This window comes from Anneissia japonica, unplaced genomic scaffold (assembly GCF_011630105.1).
Source record: "Anneissia japonica isolate Jap-2015-1 unplaced genomic scaffold, ASM1163010v1 scaffold1810_len1271414_cov176, whole genome shotgun sequence".
Classification (NCBI taxonomy): Eukaryota; Metazoa; Echinodermata; class Crinoidea; order Comatulida; family Comatulidae; genus Anneissia; species Anneissia japonica.
Window position 1 is genome coordinate 158,688 of NW_022702449.1, and position 15,824 is coordinate 174,511.

General features: G+C 36.0%; 2 protein-coding genes across 4 annotated transcripts; one reads left to right on the plus strand and one right to left on the minus strand.

The window, feature by feature from the left end:
• The first annotated feature begins 1,132 nt into the window (after positions 1-1,132).
• On the plus strand, positions 1,133-8,588 carry LOC117103888 (coiled-coil domain-containing protein 181-like). 2 transcript variants are annotated; one of them, XM_033244515.1, is made up of 4 exons: positions 1,133-1,194; positions 2,991-4,224; positions 5,330-5,478; positions 6,301-8,588. In XM_033244515.1, exons 2-4 carry the CDS (start codon positions 3,004-3,006, stop codon positions 6,470-6,472), a joined length of 1,542 nt encoding a protein of 513 aa, XP_033100406.1. In that variant the 5' UTR covers positions 1,133-1,194; positions 2,991-3,003; the 3' UTR covers positions 6,473-8,588. The 2 variants fall into 2 exon arrangements, with proteins under 2 accessions (XP_033100406.1, XP_033100405.1); XM_033244514.1 differs by having other exon boundaries at positions 1,158-1,284.
• Positions 8,589-9,487: 899 nt separating this feature from the next.
• LOC117103915 lies at positions 9,488-15,475 on the minus strand. 2 transcript variants are annotated; one of them, XR_004444680.1, is made up of 7 exons: positions 15,439-15,475; positions 14,650-14,694; positions 13,361-13,450; positions 13,030-13,149; positions 12,642-12,716; positions 10,561-10,817; positions 9,488-10,100 (listed from the first exon to the last, which is right to left on the minus strand). XR_004444680.1 is itself a non-coding variant. In XM_033244555.1 (6 exons), the coding sequence occupies exons 2-6, from the start codon at positions 14,675-14,677 to the stop codon at positions 10,636-10,638; spliced, it is 495 nt and encodes a 164-aa protein (XP_033100446.1). In that variant the 5' UTR covers positions 14,678-14,694; positions 15,439-15,475; the 3' UTR covers positions 10,446-10,635. The 2 variants fall into 2 exon arrangements, 1 of the variants encoding a protein (XP_033100446.1); XM_033244555.1 differs by lacking the exon at positions 9,488-10,100 and having other exon boundaries at positions 10,446-10,817.
• Positions 15,476-15,824: the final 349 nt, after the last annotated feature.

Here is a 15,824-nt window from a genome sequence, read left to right on the forward strand (position 1 = left end):
CCTTTTCGAAATGGGCTTCTTTTCGAGGTTACCTGCAAAAAAGGGTTTTTTTTGCAAAACCGTACCGTATAAGACTATACAGGCCTACTGATGACATTTAACCATTTGCAATTCTGTTTAATACAGGTACTACTTAAAAATTCAAAAAAAGTTAAAAAAAAAAAAAAAAAAAAGAATTTCAATTAGGCCTGATGATCAACACATGCCGAGGACAATATTTTGGACTAATCATATAAATTATATAATAAAAACAAGCGTTTGATATAATTTATTACCATAAAATAACAATATAACCCTATGTATACTTTATTAAACGTGTATACATTTGTATTAATTATTACAATAGAACCCCTCCTTTGGGACACTTTTTCGGCTGCGAAACGAGCGAAAGATCTGTTAACACACTCGGTCACTGCCCTATTAAGGGGACCACATTTTTGGTCCCTTATAGGGGTTCTACTGTATTAACAATTTTCGATCTTCTAATTAAATGAATTTATAGCCGGAATTAGCTTCAACATAGCCCTGTTAAAAATATACTGTACACCATCTGGATTAAACGGCCGTTCTACAATGAATGCATGCACGGAAATCCTTTTGACCAAACCCAGTAGTGTGAGTTAACCATGGCTACAATAAAAATAAAATACTATGATGATACTGACACGCTATCAGTCCGGGCTTGTTTTCGATATTACTTTTCTATTACTAAAGATGGAGGCTTATTTTCGATGGGGGCTTATTTGTCGTTGTGAGTCATTAAGGGGAACTTCAATAACAATCATCATCAACGTCATTATCATCGTCATACCATAATAAATTAATCATTATCACCATCATCATAATCCTGAGATAAAATTGAAAGCACAATGCACAATGTTAGCAGGGAGGAGGGATCATTCTTTTAATTATAATTTAATCATAATTAAATCCTATTTATAATTTATCATAATTAAATCCTATTTATAATTTATCATAATTAAATCCTGAGATATAATAAAAAGCACAATGCACAATGCTAGCAGGGAGGAGGGAGATACAAAAACCTCCCTGAGGCTAGCAGTTCCGCGATGGCACACGATGTCATGCTGGTTGCTATGACATGACGTAAGTATAAACAAAACAATCATGAACAAACGTTTAGAACGCCACCTAGTGTCGACTCTGAATCACACGCACGCAAATATAATGGAGGTTAGCTTTACTGTTTGTTGTTTTGATTTTTTTTTATACAAATGCAATCGGATTGATAGTGTTATGATAATTTTTTAACATTAGACCAAGGTAAGGTTTCGCATTATCAACTTACAATGTTGGAAAATGTAGTGGGATTGGTGAACATTTATTATTTAGAGAAAGCGGAGCTGCTCGTCGAGATTAGCTGACTTCCTTTCTTGCTTGCTTGCTTGTTCGTTGAGTTGGGTGGGGTAAGGCCTAGCCTAGGGCCCGCCTAGGCTGGCCTAGTTGATATCTTTCTGCCAACTAAAATAAATAGATGTAGGGCGTAGCCGTGGAGATAAGCTAGGGCCTAGACTTGCATGTTGTATATTATTTCAATGCGGTATTTTTGGCATGTCAAAAAGATGGTGCAAGGCCGGTGAAATACGGTTTCGCATCCGATCATAAAAGTAAATTACTACTAGGCCTAGGCCCTAGCCTAGTTATTTAATACTTACCATTGTTCAATACTAAGAAATTCCTTGATGATTTGACTTTCCAATAATCCACTTATTATCCAATAATTATGGTTTCTAATAAAGTTAATCATTAATTAAGACGGTTAACGTCTTCACGGTGCACCATTTTCATACCTTACCGGCTTGTTAGTACATGTCAACAACTTTGCGGTGTTGCCAGAATTAGGGCAAAATCATACCGTGATTGCCATAGGTGTGCACTGAGTTAAGCGTGAGTAGTGGAAATAGTATTAATGTCACTCAAAATGTTATTCTACTTTTCGCTTTTATTTTATCTGACTTGTGGCCGAGTTGGATCGACCCTAGCCTAGTTATTTAATACTTACCATTGTTCAATACTAATAAATTCCTTGATGATTTGACTTTCCAATAATCCACTTATTATCCAAAAATTATGGTTTCTAATAAAGTTAATCATTAATTAAGACGGTTAACGTCTTCACGGTGCACCATTTTCATACCTTACCGGCTTGTTAGTACATGTCAACAACTTTGCGGTGTTGCCAGAATTAGGGCAAAATCATACCGTGATTGCCATAGGTGTGCACTGAGTTAAGCGTGAGTAGTGGAAATAGTATTAATGTCACTCAAAATGTTATTCTACTTTTCGCTTTTATTTTATCCTCATCAAGAAAAATGCATTACAAAGAGACGAACTACAAAACAATCGAAGTTTCCAGAAATTCTAATGCAGCGCAATAATCGGTCACAAAATTACAGTTGGGTACAAATTATATGACTGACGCTGGAAACCTCAACTATGGTGCGGCGGAGCAGAGTTGATTGTGTTGAGCGATCAGGTGTTACTATCGATATACAGTACCGTCCTAATTATTGGTTAATTAACTTAATTAGAAATCATAATTGTGGAATAATAGTGGCTTATATAAAAGTCAAATCATCAAAGAACGTGTTAGTGTTGAGTAATTGTAAGTTATAAATAATTTGGTAACTGTTTTCAGGGCTGGATACAAAACCGTATTAGCGCCGCCTAGGCCCAGGTTTGTAAGTCATAGGTTTAAGTCATCAGAATCCTTGCATATGTTTACTAAGAGTAATGAATATGTCCATAGACTGACATATGGCTAGCCATATTTTAATATTACTAGTTGTTTGTAGGCGGCAGACGATTGTTGTAACTAAAGGTAGGCCTGTACTGTTGGTTGGTTTAATACTTTCTTGTGGTCACTGATTTTTAATAATTGTTATCATAAATAAATAGATAAGATTATATACTTTTATTTATTATTATTTTAACAGTATAAATTCATGGTTTTTTTGTTTTTTTTATAGAAAAATTGCAAACATGGAAGTAGAATCTCCGTCATCGCTTGATTATGGAAACAATCAATTCGTCAAGCAAGATTTTGATTGTCCATCAGAAGAAAATGAACATCTAATCAACTCAAATATTTCTTCAGGGGATAATTATATAGTTGATGAAATGACAAACCAAAGTTTAGATGCTGTTGAGGAGGCAGATAACAGCAACCAAAACCAGCTATCTGATGAAGAACTGCAGATCCTTGCAGAGCAGAAAGCTGTTGAAAGGGAACTACAACAGTTAAAAGAGGAGGGATTCCTACCAATGGAAGAACCACCAGAATATGATGTCAGGCAACGTATTGCACAACTAAATGCAGAACTTGCTGCAGAAGGAACTATTCCTGATAAAAAAAATCAGAGTGTTCAGTTTCGTGATGATCCTGTCACGGATATATTTCCGGTAACCTATTATGAGAACGAAGACTATGATTACGAAGAGGATGACCAAGTAGTTAATGATGATGATTCAATTGACCAAGAAGTTGCGAAGCTAACACTAAATGATTCAGATGAAAACAATGAAGGTAAGTCCCCTATCCATAGAGAACAGATGAAGAAACAAACTATCAGCTTCTCAGATGCTAAAGACAACAATTCGTCAGATGAACAGGTCAATAGGCAGTCGGAGGAAGACACAGTTGTTGTTGAAAGAGATGGAAAATTTGAGGTAGTTAATGCTGCTGATTTAACCACAGAAGAAAGAACGCTAATGGGGTTAGATCCAGTCAAAAAAACTGAATCTGCATTGCCCAATATAAACAACTCAGAGACGCATTCCAATTCTTTTCAACCAGAGAGGCCATCAACGGCCGGCACATATTCTGCACACAAACCTCACAAAAACCTGTCAAAACGTCGTGTCCAGTCTGCCCGTGCTGTGAATCAGAAAACTTTTTCTTCAGATAAACCAATTATTGTAACAAAATCAGATCCATTTAGGGATGGAACATTTTCAGAAGTCGGTAATGAAAAGAGTCGTTATGGTCTCACGCAGGAACAAAAAGAGCACCAGAGGCAGCAGGCACGATTGAAGAAAGAAAAATTACGAGAAAAAATGCAAGAGAAGGAGGAGGAAGAGAGGAAAAATAAAAGTGAACGTGATGAAGCATTTCAAGCTTGGGTCCAGCAGAAGCAGGAGAATAAGCAACAAAAGAGAAAAGAAGAAAGAAACAAGAGAAAGTCGGAATCAGACCCAAATAAGGTACTGTATTTAAAAAATAAATAAAAAGTGTTGTCTTCCATCTTTATAACAAGTACACCAGGGGTTCTCAACTATATCGCAATACGGGCCAAAATATTTCATTGAATAAATTTGAAGGGCCAGGGCAAAAGGTGTACTATGGCGCGTAGCAAGCCGGGGGAGGGTTTATTGAAATTTTTTTGAAAATAATAAACAGAAAAACAGAATGCAAAATAATTATTTAGGTTAGAAATCTAGGCCCAAGTCTAACAGAAAATATTATTTTCGGATTGTTCTCGTGGGCCACGTAACACGCACTCGCGGGCCGGAGATGGCCGCCAGTTGAGAACCCTTGAAGTATACCATTTAAGCTGTCTTTCACATTGTATAGTTTTATGTGACAAAAACTTATGTGATATGACATCCTCTTTCCCATATATGGTCAAATGACATTGTCACAGAAATATTGGTATTGTTGACAAAGTAACAGAATGAAGTATGAAAGACGCTCTATAAACTAAACGTCATTATGAAGTGACAATGGCCTCTTGAAGCTCAGGGTTTTAGTAATTATGTTATTTTCTACATTTTGTTGATTTTAGTACAGTATGTTCAATTGAGTTGTTCAGTAGTACTACAGTAGTATGAGGAGGATAATGCTACAATTTGACTTAGTCGGCATAAGTCAAATTGTTAGCTTTAGTAACTAATGATACAGTAATAATTAATCTTATATTGAGTATACACTTTTGTATCAGTGGCATCCACAGTTATTGTATTGCGATGCATTCAAAAGAGAAGTTACATTGGTGTATGTACATTAAAATACAGTAAAATACAAAGATTAAATTAAATAAAAACGTTAAAATACAGTAAAGGACAGTAAAAGAGACATTAAACATTGTATAAAACCATCGAACATGTCTCTGGAAATATTTAACAAATTTCAACATTATTGAAAATTAGTCAAAAAAGTTTATCATTGGCCAAAATTTGCCAATCTTGGTTTTTAGAGGCTATAAATAGCTGTTTTTTTGTGCGTCTGAAAGATTGTTTTTTTTAACAACTTATTCAACCTGATCAATTGTGGCATTACAGTATTTCAAATACTTTATTTACTTTGTAGCCTAACCCAGATGACGTATTCAAAAGTTGGCTTGAAGGGAAGAAACGACAATCTAATCTAGAAAGGCGGTACCACAAGCAACTTGAGCAGGAGAGCAAACAATGCCTGCAACAAAGGAGTCGTGCAGAATGCGAGAAGAGCTACAAAGCGTAAGTTGTTGATATGTTGAATTCTGGAGAGCGATGGGTCTCATGTGAGGCTTTGGAATCTGGGTTTTTAGTTATGAGAATTGATTTGAACCCAGGACCCTATGGTTGGAAGGCAAGCATCTTAACCACTAATCTACATCTCCATTACATGCATGTAATAGAATGACAGAGGGATGGGATATGATAATGTCACTAAGGGTTGGGTGGGATTATGTAGGGTAGTAAGATGGTGCAAAAGGGTAGTGTAGAAGCGGTTGGCGCATTTGTTGTGGCTTGGACTCCCAACCTCGAGGTCGGGGGTTCGAAACTCTCGCTGTGCAAATCGCTTGTGTCCTTGGGCAAGGCACTTTATCTACGGTTGCCTCTCTCCACCCAGGAGTACAAGTGGATACCTGGTAGGTTCCAACACAACTACGCTGATTACTAGCCGCAATATTATGGAATAATAATATAATTTAATTTAATAATTTAATTTTGGTGTTCAATGTGTTCCATATGTGTTTGATCTAATGACCGGGGTAGTAATGTGAAGCGCTTTGAGGCTTTAAACGGTATATAAGAACGACATATTATTATTATTATTAGAATGTTAATGAATAGAGATATTATATAGTATGGTGCAGATGGGTTGGGAATATGTCAGTGGGGTAAGATCGGATGGTGCTGAGAATATGGATGAGATGGTAAAAAGAGGTAGGGGATCGTAGGCTGCATATGGGTTGGGGTATGTTGATGTACTGTACTTTAGAAGGGAATATTACCATTGTTCATGAAATAAGTAGAAATGAAAATTTATTGTCTTCATTTTAATTTTTGTTTTAGATGGGTCCGTTCCAAAAATCAACAATTGCGTGAACAGCAGTCACTCAGCAGGGCACAAGCTCTGTCAACAAAACAACAAGCACAGAGGTCAAGGAAGTCGCGAACTTTGGCCAAAGCTCTTCAAGTCGCTCAAACCTACAGATACACAGACTATTATGGTTACAGATTTTAAATGAAATGAACTTTCAGTCATTCAAATTTTATTCAGAAGGATGAGTTTGATTATGGGAAAAATTTTTCTTGAGATTCCATCAAATAAGTACAGTTAATCCTACATTCAATTCTATCGATTAACACTTTAGGAAGAGGAGAAAAAAATCACTCGTTATTAGAATTAGAAGAATTGTTTTTTTGGTTAAGCACAAACAATACGCTTAAAGTGATCACTGGCGCTAATTCAAGTTAACATAGCAAACATTGAAAAGTAACATTATAGTATGTCTGAACTTAAAATTGGTTAAATAGCTATTAAAAGATTATTTATTTATATTGATGAATTTATCAAAATTAATATCTCTTTTTTGTATGTTTTGTTGCATATTCCGTCCAAAGCATAAATTGTGTGCATTTTTGTTTATTCCAAAGAGAATGTGTCCCATTTGCTAACAGAGAAATAAGGATACAGTAGATGAGACCGGGCCATGTCCCGGTCCAGTGTTTTAAATATTAATAGGCCACAGGTTTTCTTACATCTTACGATGAAATGCCCTTGTTTAGACATTTTAACTCTATTTTTATATCGTGAAAGTAATTTGAAACAAGGAAGGGTAGACACACTTATTCCATGATGATATTTCTCATTCTTTTTCAAAATTGTATGTACTATTCTATGATGATGTAATGATGTTTTTTAAGATGGGTATTCTTGCCAAAATAGATTAATTCTTCATGTTTGTACTGGAATGTATTTTGCCTGTATTTAAGCAAAGCAAAAGAATAGCTTTAGGTAAAAAGTCGTTAGTTTTAACAAACAGCAGTTGTCTCGCTCGCTTACACACTGGTGCCAAAACACTTAGTAAATTGATGATTTTTATACTTTTCATTTTTAAATAGATAAGAGTGTTCTTAACTTTCTGTTGAAAGACTACATTTCCTGTATTTTTGCATACACCCTTATATGGGGCAATTTTGAAGAATTTTTGAAATAGTGTATGAAGTTTTATTCTGTGTCTTATTGTAAGTCATGGATGAGTGAATAATTCTACTTGTAGGTTCCCGTCGTTGTGCAGTGTTGAAAGCACCTTATCGTAAGATGTTAACTTGTGATCTGCTTAAGGTTTGTTTCATAGACAGTATCTTTGTTTATAATCACTATTTTATGGACCGAGGCACAAAGCCCCGTCCCTTGGAAATTGCTGCCAAGGTCTAAAAAAACGACAGCGTAAACGTACGTAAACACGTGTGTTTGTCAGAATTGCTAGCTCTGCTCTGATTGGCCAGTTGTTACATTTTATTGACACTCCAGAAGGATCACTGTACTCTTTTGAAATTCAAGCACTCTGGAAGATGGATGAGATAAATTCTGATTTTTATGTAGCTGTTTTGCGTGCCTTTTCTTGTTATCTAAACGTAATGTAGCATGTAAGATTCTCAGGAATGAAGTTATACTACTGTGTGGTGGTGTATTTTACAGTACCTTGATCCCTTACAAAAGTTTACCTCAACCATTCTTGAATTTTGTATTTCGGCTATTGTTTTACAAATTTAGGAATCTTTTAACAATTATTAGTGTTTATTGTGTTTAATTGTGACAGTTATGCTACTCTAGCGTAACTGTATTCGTTATCGTTTTCATAAACTTGCGAAAACTCCCTAGTATTCTAGTCTAGTGGTTTTGTAGCAGGGGTGACAATGCACTACATGAAAATTGCTTTTATGCCTTCCATTTTTTTGCATAAACTAAGTTAAGCAAGTACTAACCGCATTGGTGTGACATTACAGTATATAGATCTTGGGAACGTTATAATCAGTACTGTACTTAAATCATGTTTATCTCGTGCATTAAGCCAAAAGAACTTTTTGTTGCCCTAAACCTGATTGACCAAACCTTTAAAAAAAATTGAGTCCGACTTTTTGTAATGCATTATTACCATGGAGACTATAAAACTTGTTTTGTACTTTGGCAACACAACTATTTTTGGCCTAATTTTTTGCTCTTGTATTTGTCCGTCCACGCATGTTCAAATTAGGCGTGAGCCCTACGATTGTCCATGTAGTATTGTGCGTTTACTGAGAGATGTAATTAATGATTAAGAGGATATAGTAAAGAACGATTTGTTAGCAGGAAATATTTGAAGGTGTTTTTGTTTTCTAACCATTGAGTTATAATATTTTTATTATTATAACTCTTTGGTAATGTCTAAGTCATTACAAACCAACTTACTGAATGTTTATAACTTATCAGATTTTCTATTGAAAGTGACTAATTTGCGAAGGTCATACTATTTTTTTTTCTAAACACGGCAGATGTATATACTGTATAACAAATTAAAAATGTGCAGTGTTTAAACCTTCGGCATATTATCCAAATGACGGTACCACTATGATTATTATACTTTTCCAGTATTTAGTGCAATACAGGGAATTGCAGTACAATCGTATGACATTCATCTTGCCCCTGTGAATTCTACATCTCCCCTCCCATATGTACGATCATAATGGCCCTGTCCATGCCGATTCCCTAAGGGAACCATTACTACTCTCTAGGAGAGCCATAATTTCTAGTCAATTAGGGATTTTTAATCAAGGGGATGCTTCTCCATTTATGCTAAAACAAGATACGTCTGTCGTTTCATTGGGTATGTGGAAGTCGGATCTGCCTTTTCTATATATTCACGTATTAATACAGAATGTCAATAATACTGGCATTCTGTCATTCTATTACCGGTATACTTTTAAATAATACATGAGATACACCGCAAACATGTTACTCGAATCAGAAAGTAAAAGTAACAATGAAAACAATCTTGTTACGTTTTGATAATAAAAATGAACTTTGTGTTTGCGTTATATCGTATAAGAAAGTATAATACATACTCAAAGTATTGAAATACACGCCATCGTGTTGGGATTCAATATTTCGACATTAATTATGTCATCATCAGGAATATATCGTATACGTCACGAACAAAGTGTATTTAAGTTCGAATCAGTTACTCATATCAGAAGTGAAAGTACATTTAACAAATCATATACAAAGTACACTAACACTTTATTACAATGTTCTATTAGTTTAGTTCAACAACACTAATCTTGATTAGCTCCGACAATGGTCAGTTTTTTTTTCGGATTTCTAAGCCCAGTTTCCTTAAAATCGCTACAGCGTTTTCAGTGCCATCGAGTGCGTAGCAGTCCTCGACGCAATCGGGAAGGCTCTCCGATTCGACCGACCAATCAGCATCACCAGAAGCAGTTGGCGTGTAGCGATTGTATGGAAACAAAGCCTTGCAAAACACTGCAACACTTTATGGGATTAACCATCAGCTAAGACTTAGTTGGCAATGGTTATTCCCAGAGTTCAGCTCAGGTGTCTCACGGTCAGACAGACAGGCCCATTTCCAGTGGGTTGTGGTGGGTGCCTACGCCACCAGCACCCCCAATCGAAAAAAGGTGCAAATTTTTAAGACTGAGTCGGAAATGTACTGAATTCAAAAATTTATAGGGAATCAAAAATCAGTCATACCAAAGCTGCCATCCAGTTGGCTCTCATTGACGCTTTCATGGTTCTTAGCGACCCCTATATCCCAATTGGTCCATTTTCCAATACCCCTATGCTCTAAAATACCAAGACACACTGCTATCTATGGATAAAAGAAGAGAGCTAATCACAAGAATTAACATCACAACATTCTTAATCTTGCTCCTTTTATGTCATCGTTGAACACGACGGACAGTTATAGAGGACATACAGTCAATTTTTTCAAGGGCATCAATAAATTTAGCATTATATTATTTGGGCCTATATCCATAGTTGAGGTGAGATGATTTTATATAGCGTATGTATATAGCGCTGTCTCTTATACACATCTAGATGTGTATAAGAGACAGGAATACTGCACTGATGAGGCCTGGAAGGCCGAAACGGATCTGTCTGCAGATATTGGGATTCCTTCCAGTGGATGCTTAGTTTATTTTGTCATTCCGATCGGATTTTCTCTACTGTTCCGTTTTAATTTTAAATAGTTTTGCATTATGTGGCCATTTGCTGTTTTATGGGTTTTCCCATTTGCCTTTTAAAATATATATATATATACAACATACAGAAGTGTAGGTTAATACTGTTGTATGGTGAATTATTCGGAAAATTCAACGGTGCTCATACTACGACCAGTGCATCTATCGTGATTTGCCTGCTCTATTAGTACCCTTCGTTCCTTTATTTCCTTGGGAGGTGTTACGCTTTGTAGGTGGTGTGTTCACGTTTTTCCCAAGCTTGGCGTCCTCCGGGAGGGATTGAAGTCGTCCGTAGCCACGAATAGTTTTCCCAGTCCGGCGTTCATATTGCACTGCAAGTCGTCCTTGAAGTATAAGAAAAACTCAATCAATAAATTCAAATACAAATTATCAATAACCTTTGTGTTAAACCTACTTAAATACTTTTATGCTCCTAAGACATGTGAGCTACAGTATATTGTTTATTTGGCTTTTAATTTCCAAAGATGTAGGCCTACCCTGAATATAGTCCAATTCTAGGCGGGTATGGTATTGTTAATATTCAGTTGGAAATAATTGTAGCAAACACTTGTACATTTTTTTGACATGGAACATTCACGTTTTCTGATGCCAAACGATATACAAAGATCCCTATATAGTCACTGTTGTACAATTGAATCCCGCCAGTAGCGCGAAGCCAGCATGGGGTCTAAAGGGGCACTGGACCCCCCACTACCCCACCCCCACCGGTCGGGGAAGAAGCCCATCATTGAAACTGCATTTTTACAATCTAAGAGCGCCAATTCCGGGCAGAGGTGCCGATTCTCAACTATAGTGAGGTTCGGGTGATGTGGACCCGGGGAACTTGAATCTCGTAACTTCGACCGCTGTCTGAGACCTTGGACCCTTCGTCGTCCCGTCTCCTGGTCATATCCTTTAAAATGATGTGAACATGGATGATGCTATACTCGGGGTCGGTTGCACTCTATACGTAATGCTCACAGTGAATTTATGGTCTGCAGACCGAATTCCTTAAACGGGGGTCGAATCCAGTAATTATGGACTTCTAGGCCTTGTTTTAAGCAATTCTCCACCCCCCTCCCCTTCTTCACGGTAAAACAATTGAAATTGTTCATTCCACCATATATCGAGGCATAATAATCTCGAACAATCTTAAATGGCACACTCAAATATACTCCCTTTACAAATCGGCTGTTCGTAATACATCTATCCTCAAGTTCACTCTCGACCCTAAATCCATTGTCCATTTCTACCAGTCATATATCCAACCCTCTATTGAATATTCTTGCTCTTCTTATGGCCTTCTTCCAAACTGTGAAATGTCCCTTTTCCGATATGTTGAACTTCTCTTTGCCGAACTTCTCTTATCTCTTCCGACTGTACCTCTACCGCATATCCTACTGCTTTCTCTCAGTTCAATATCACACTATTTGAAACTCGACAAAAGTACTTCCTTCTGAAATTTATTTGTAATGTAGTTCAATCTAGGACTAATAATCATCCCTCAGCCCCTGTCCAGGGCGGATTTAGCGCCCCTTTTGGAAAGTTAAAAAAAAAAAGAAAGAAAGACAAAGAAATAATTGATCGCCTAAAATGCCTCATGTTATTTTCGGGCGTTTTAGAAATCAACAATTTCGTGGGGAATGCCCCCGGACCTCCTAGGATAGTGCTGTTTCGATCGACCCCACTTTCACCCCCCCCCCCATTCGGACATCTCTGGATCCGTCCTTCTTTCTACATCTAGGCCTATCGGACTTATGGCAATGTATCTACGCGATGGCAGACAATCTTTTCGCCTTTCTTTCCAAGCTTCCAAGCAAGAACCTCTCGACTCCTTCACTTTATACTACCCCAATCACTTACTCTCATTTATAACTTAAATCTCAGCAAATTTTCTTCCCACACGACCGATAAAGGGCACGTACTTGAAATGCAAACGCCCGTAATCCTCTTTTAATTTCCTGGGTATGAGGGCGACCAATTTTTGCCTTACGGATCTTGGACAACCCTTCCCGTAGATGAGTCCTTGCACCAATTTTTTGCTATAAGTTTTGTACTATTGTTTTTGTGTGTATTGACTTCATTGTCATGTTATGTATTTTAAAAGCGAATATTTTCCCACGATGACATCAATTGTAAAACATGAATTACTGCCCTACGTCACTTACTCATAAAATCTGGATTCTCTTGATTCATATCTGGAACAAGTGGAACATATGGTTTTAATGAACCATCGGCATAACCTATGAATATAGAATACATTCTATTCATTTTTCACAAATACGACATTTTTATTGAAATTTTCATCATCAGAATCAGCCTATTGATTGTTTGAATTGGATCTATCCAACAATTCATTATCTTCACTCGATAGCACGGTAGAGGCAAATAATACAAATATTTTGATTAATTTTTGTTTGTATTTACTGTATGTATTGACCGTATTTTCTCTTGTTCATGTATTTGTGGAATGCAAAATAAATAAAATGCAGCCATTAAATAACAGGCTACTGGTGATGCAGTTTGTATTTTAGTATCTGTTAGCGCCAGGCTTACGTTCTAGTTTTATTGGAATGTACATCGTTTTCGTTGACAGTATACTAGATGCTCGCTTCTTTGGATGGTAATCATTCAAATTAATCAGCATTCCGTCCTCGTCTGCTAAATCCAAGAACACTGCAAAAGTATTAAGAAAAAAATATATTTATTGTTTTTTCTTGCTTTTGTTTTTGGCGAGTGTTTAATTTTACGATTTAATGTTGCATATAAAATGTTGTTTATCCATATTTATGCTATTTTTATACACTTTATGTTTTTACACCGGAAATAACTTATTTTTAAAAATAATTGTTGTACCAATAAAATTAAAATGATAATTGTTCTTTACCCTTCGGGTCATGTTCATTACACATACGTTTCATGTAGCTCAATAGGTTTGCCACCATACAATCTGGATTAGCAACAAACGCTCCACTTGCTGTAAAATACAATTTATACTGTATACTGTAATTATTTACGTTAATATAAGCATGGAGGTATTATTGAGTATATAACTCTTTCTATATACAATTACAAGTTAATGTATAGAATAAACATACGTTATTTGCATATTTGATATAAGAAATGAAAATTTAAAATTTATTCCTAAGCCTTCTATAATAGATTATCTTCTGATGAAAGGAACCAAAATATGCCAAGTAGTACACTGTTCTGTACTACTAGTACTGTAACTAGCCACTGTTAGCCTATGTAAAAAAAATAAATTGGTTACCATCCCCTCCCACCATCAGAGAGGCCACCGACCCGATTTTTTTTTTACAAAACACTCACAAATTCCATTTAATATAGGTGTGCAGTTCTATGCTGTACTGCTGTTCTATATTGTAGCCACATGACATCCATGATGATGTTGTGCTGAAGTGAATTGTTCGTGATTAGGCCTATGCAGAGATAATTGCATTATGACTTATTCATAGGTAAAGTTTCTGCTTGCTGTAGATGAATTACATAATTTCTTGTATGCAATTTTGGTCTCTGTTATTTTCTGCTTCTATCTTTATCTGTTTTTCTATGCTACACTCTTTTTTTCATATTCGACGCGAGAAAAAAAAAACTCGCTCCCTCCCTAATTATAATAAAAATTCACAACGTTAAATGATGCTAACCAATTTTTACATTTTACATGGCCATAATTCGATTTATACAAAAAGGCCCATGATTCTATTTAAATGTAAATTAAAATGCAAACATCATGATGTCAAATTAAATAAAATAAATATGCCCAGGCCTTACTTACATTTGTAGGCCAAACATAGGCCTAGGTCTATTTCTACTACGGGGCATAGCCTAGGCCTAGCCTTTATTATAAATTAAAATAAAAAGTGATGCTTCTTCTTCTTAAATAATAATTAGATCTTTAGTTAATTCTAGTAGTAGACTATTATTAGTAGTAGGGACGTAGTTTAGCCTAGGGTAGGCTTATTTCAGACTTGGCCTAGGCCAAAAACGAAAGAGGCATTAGCCCTAGCCTAGCTAGGTGGCCTATCTAGGCCTTGTCAAGGCGGTCTAGACTGCCGCACCTGTGCCCTGTATTATGCCATAGCAAAAAAAAAAAAAGAAAAAACCCAAGCAACCACTACTATTAATCTAGAGAGAGGACAAGAACTGAAAACGTACCTCCGAAGCGGATAGCTATAAAACCCATCTTCAGCAGTGTTTTGTCTGTGTTATACAAATATAATTAATGTGAAATTAATAATATTATATATGCATCAAAAGTGCCTAGGAGGGCCTAGCCTACGTACGAAAGAATACAAAAACAGAAGGACCTGTAATATTATCGCGTTTTTAGGCGCGTGGTACGCAGTGCGCTGCGCACCACCACCTCAAGTAGTAGTGTGTGGATGAGATGTTATAATCGTATAAAGCATAGCAAATCAACGAAAAGTTACATTTGTTCAGTTACAGTATATGAAAAAAGTGTCGCCGGACGGGATTCGAACCTGCAAACTCTTGCTATCAGGGCGAGTGTAATATCCATTAGACCACGAAGACCTGTAGGATATTAGGCTGACCAAAACCTGGTGTTGTTGTTTTTTTATATATGTATGTATAGCAGTGTATATATATATATATCTGTCTCTTATACACATCTCCCTACGTCACTTACTCATAAAATCTGGATTCTCTTGATTCATATCTGGAACAAGTGGAACATATGGTTTTAATGAACCATCGGCATAACCTATGAATATAGAATACATTCTATTCATTTTTCACAAATACGACATTTTTATTGAAATTTTCATCATCAGAATCAGCCTATTGATTGTTTGAATTGGATCTATCCAACAATTCATTATCTTCACTCGATAGCACGGTAGAGGCAAATAATACAAATATTTTGATTAATCTCGGTTATTGAAATAATGATCCACACTTGTAGAAACAATAAATTAGACTTACCGGTACCATAGCGCACTGCATTCGATATACCGGTGAACTCTCCAGCAAAAAGGTAATTGATAGACTTTGATACTGAGGCCTAGGTCTATACAAATACTTTTGACCGTCTTCATATTTACTTGAATTGTAAATCATAAATAAAACAAACGAAAAACGTAACAACAGGCCGAGATTAGAGTGACATATTGGGGTCAACGCAACGCTTACACACTTTACCATCACACATCCATTACAGTATACACAGACATTGGGGAATTTTGATCAGTGATGTTTTTTTTTTTTTTTTTTTTTTTTTTTTTTTTTTTTTTTTTCATTTGCTTCTCTAAAGCATTTTTTTTTTTCATTTTCTTATATTTATTTTTGTTTAATTTTTGCAAGGGATTGTT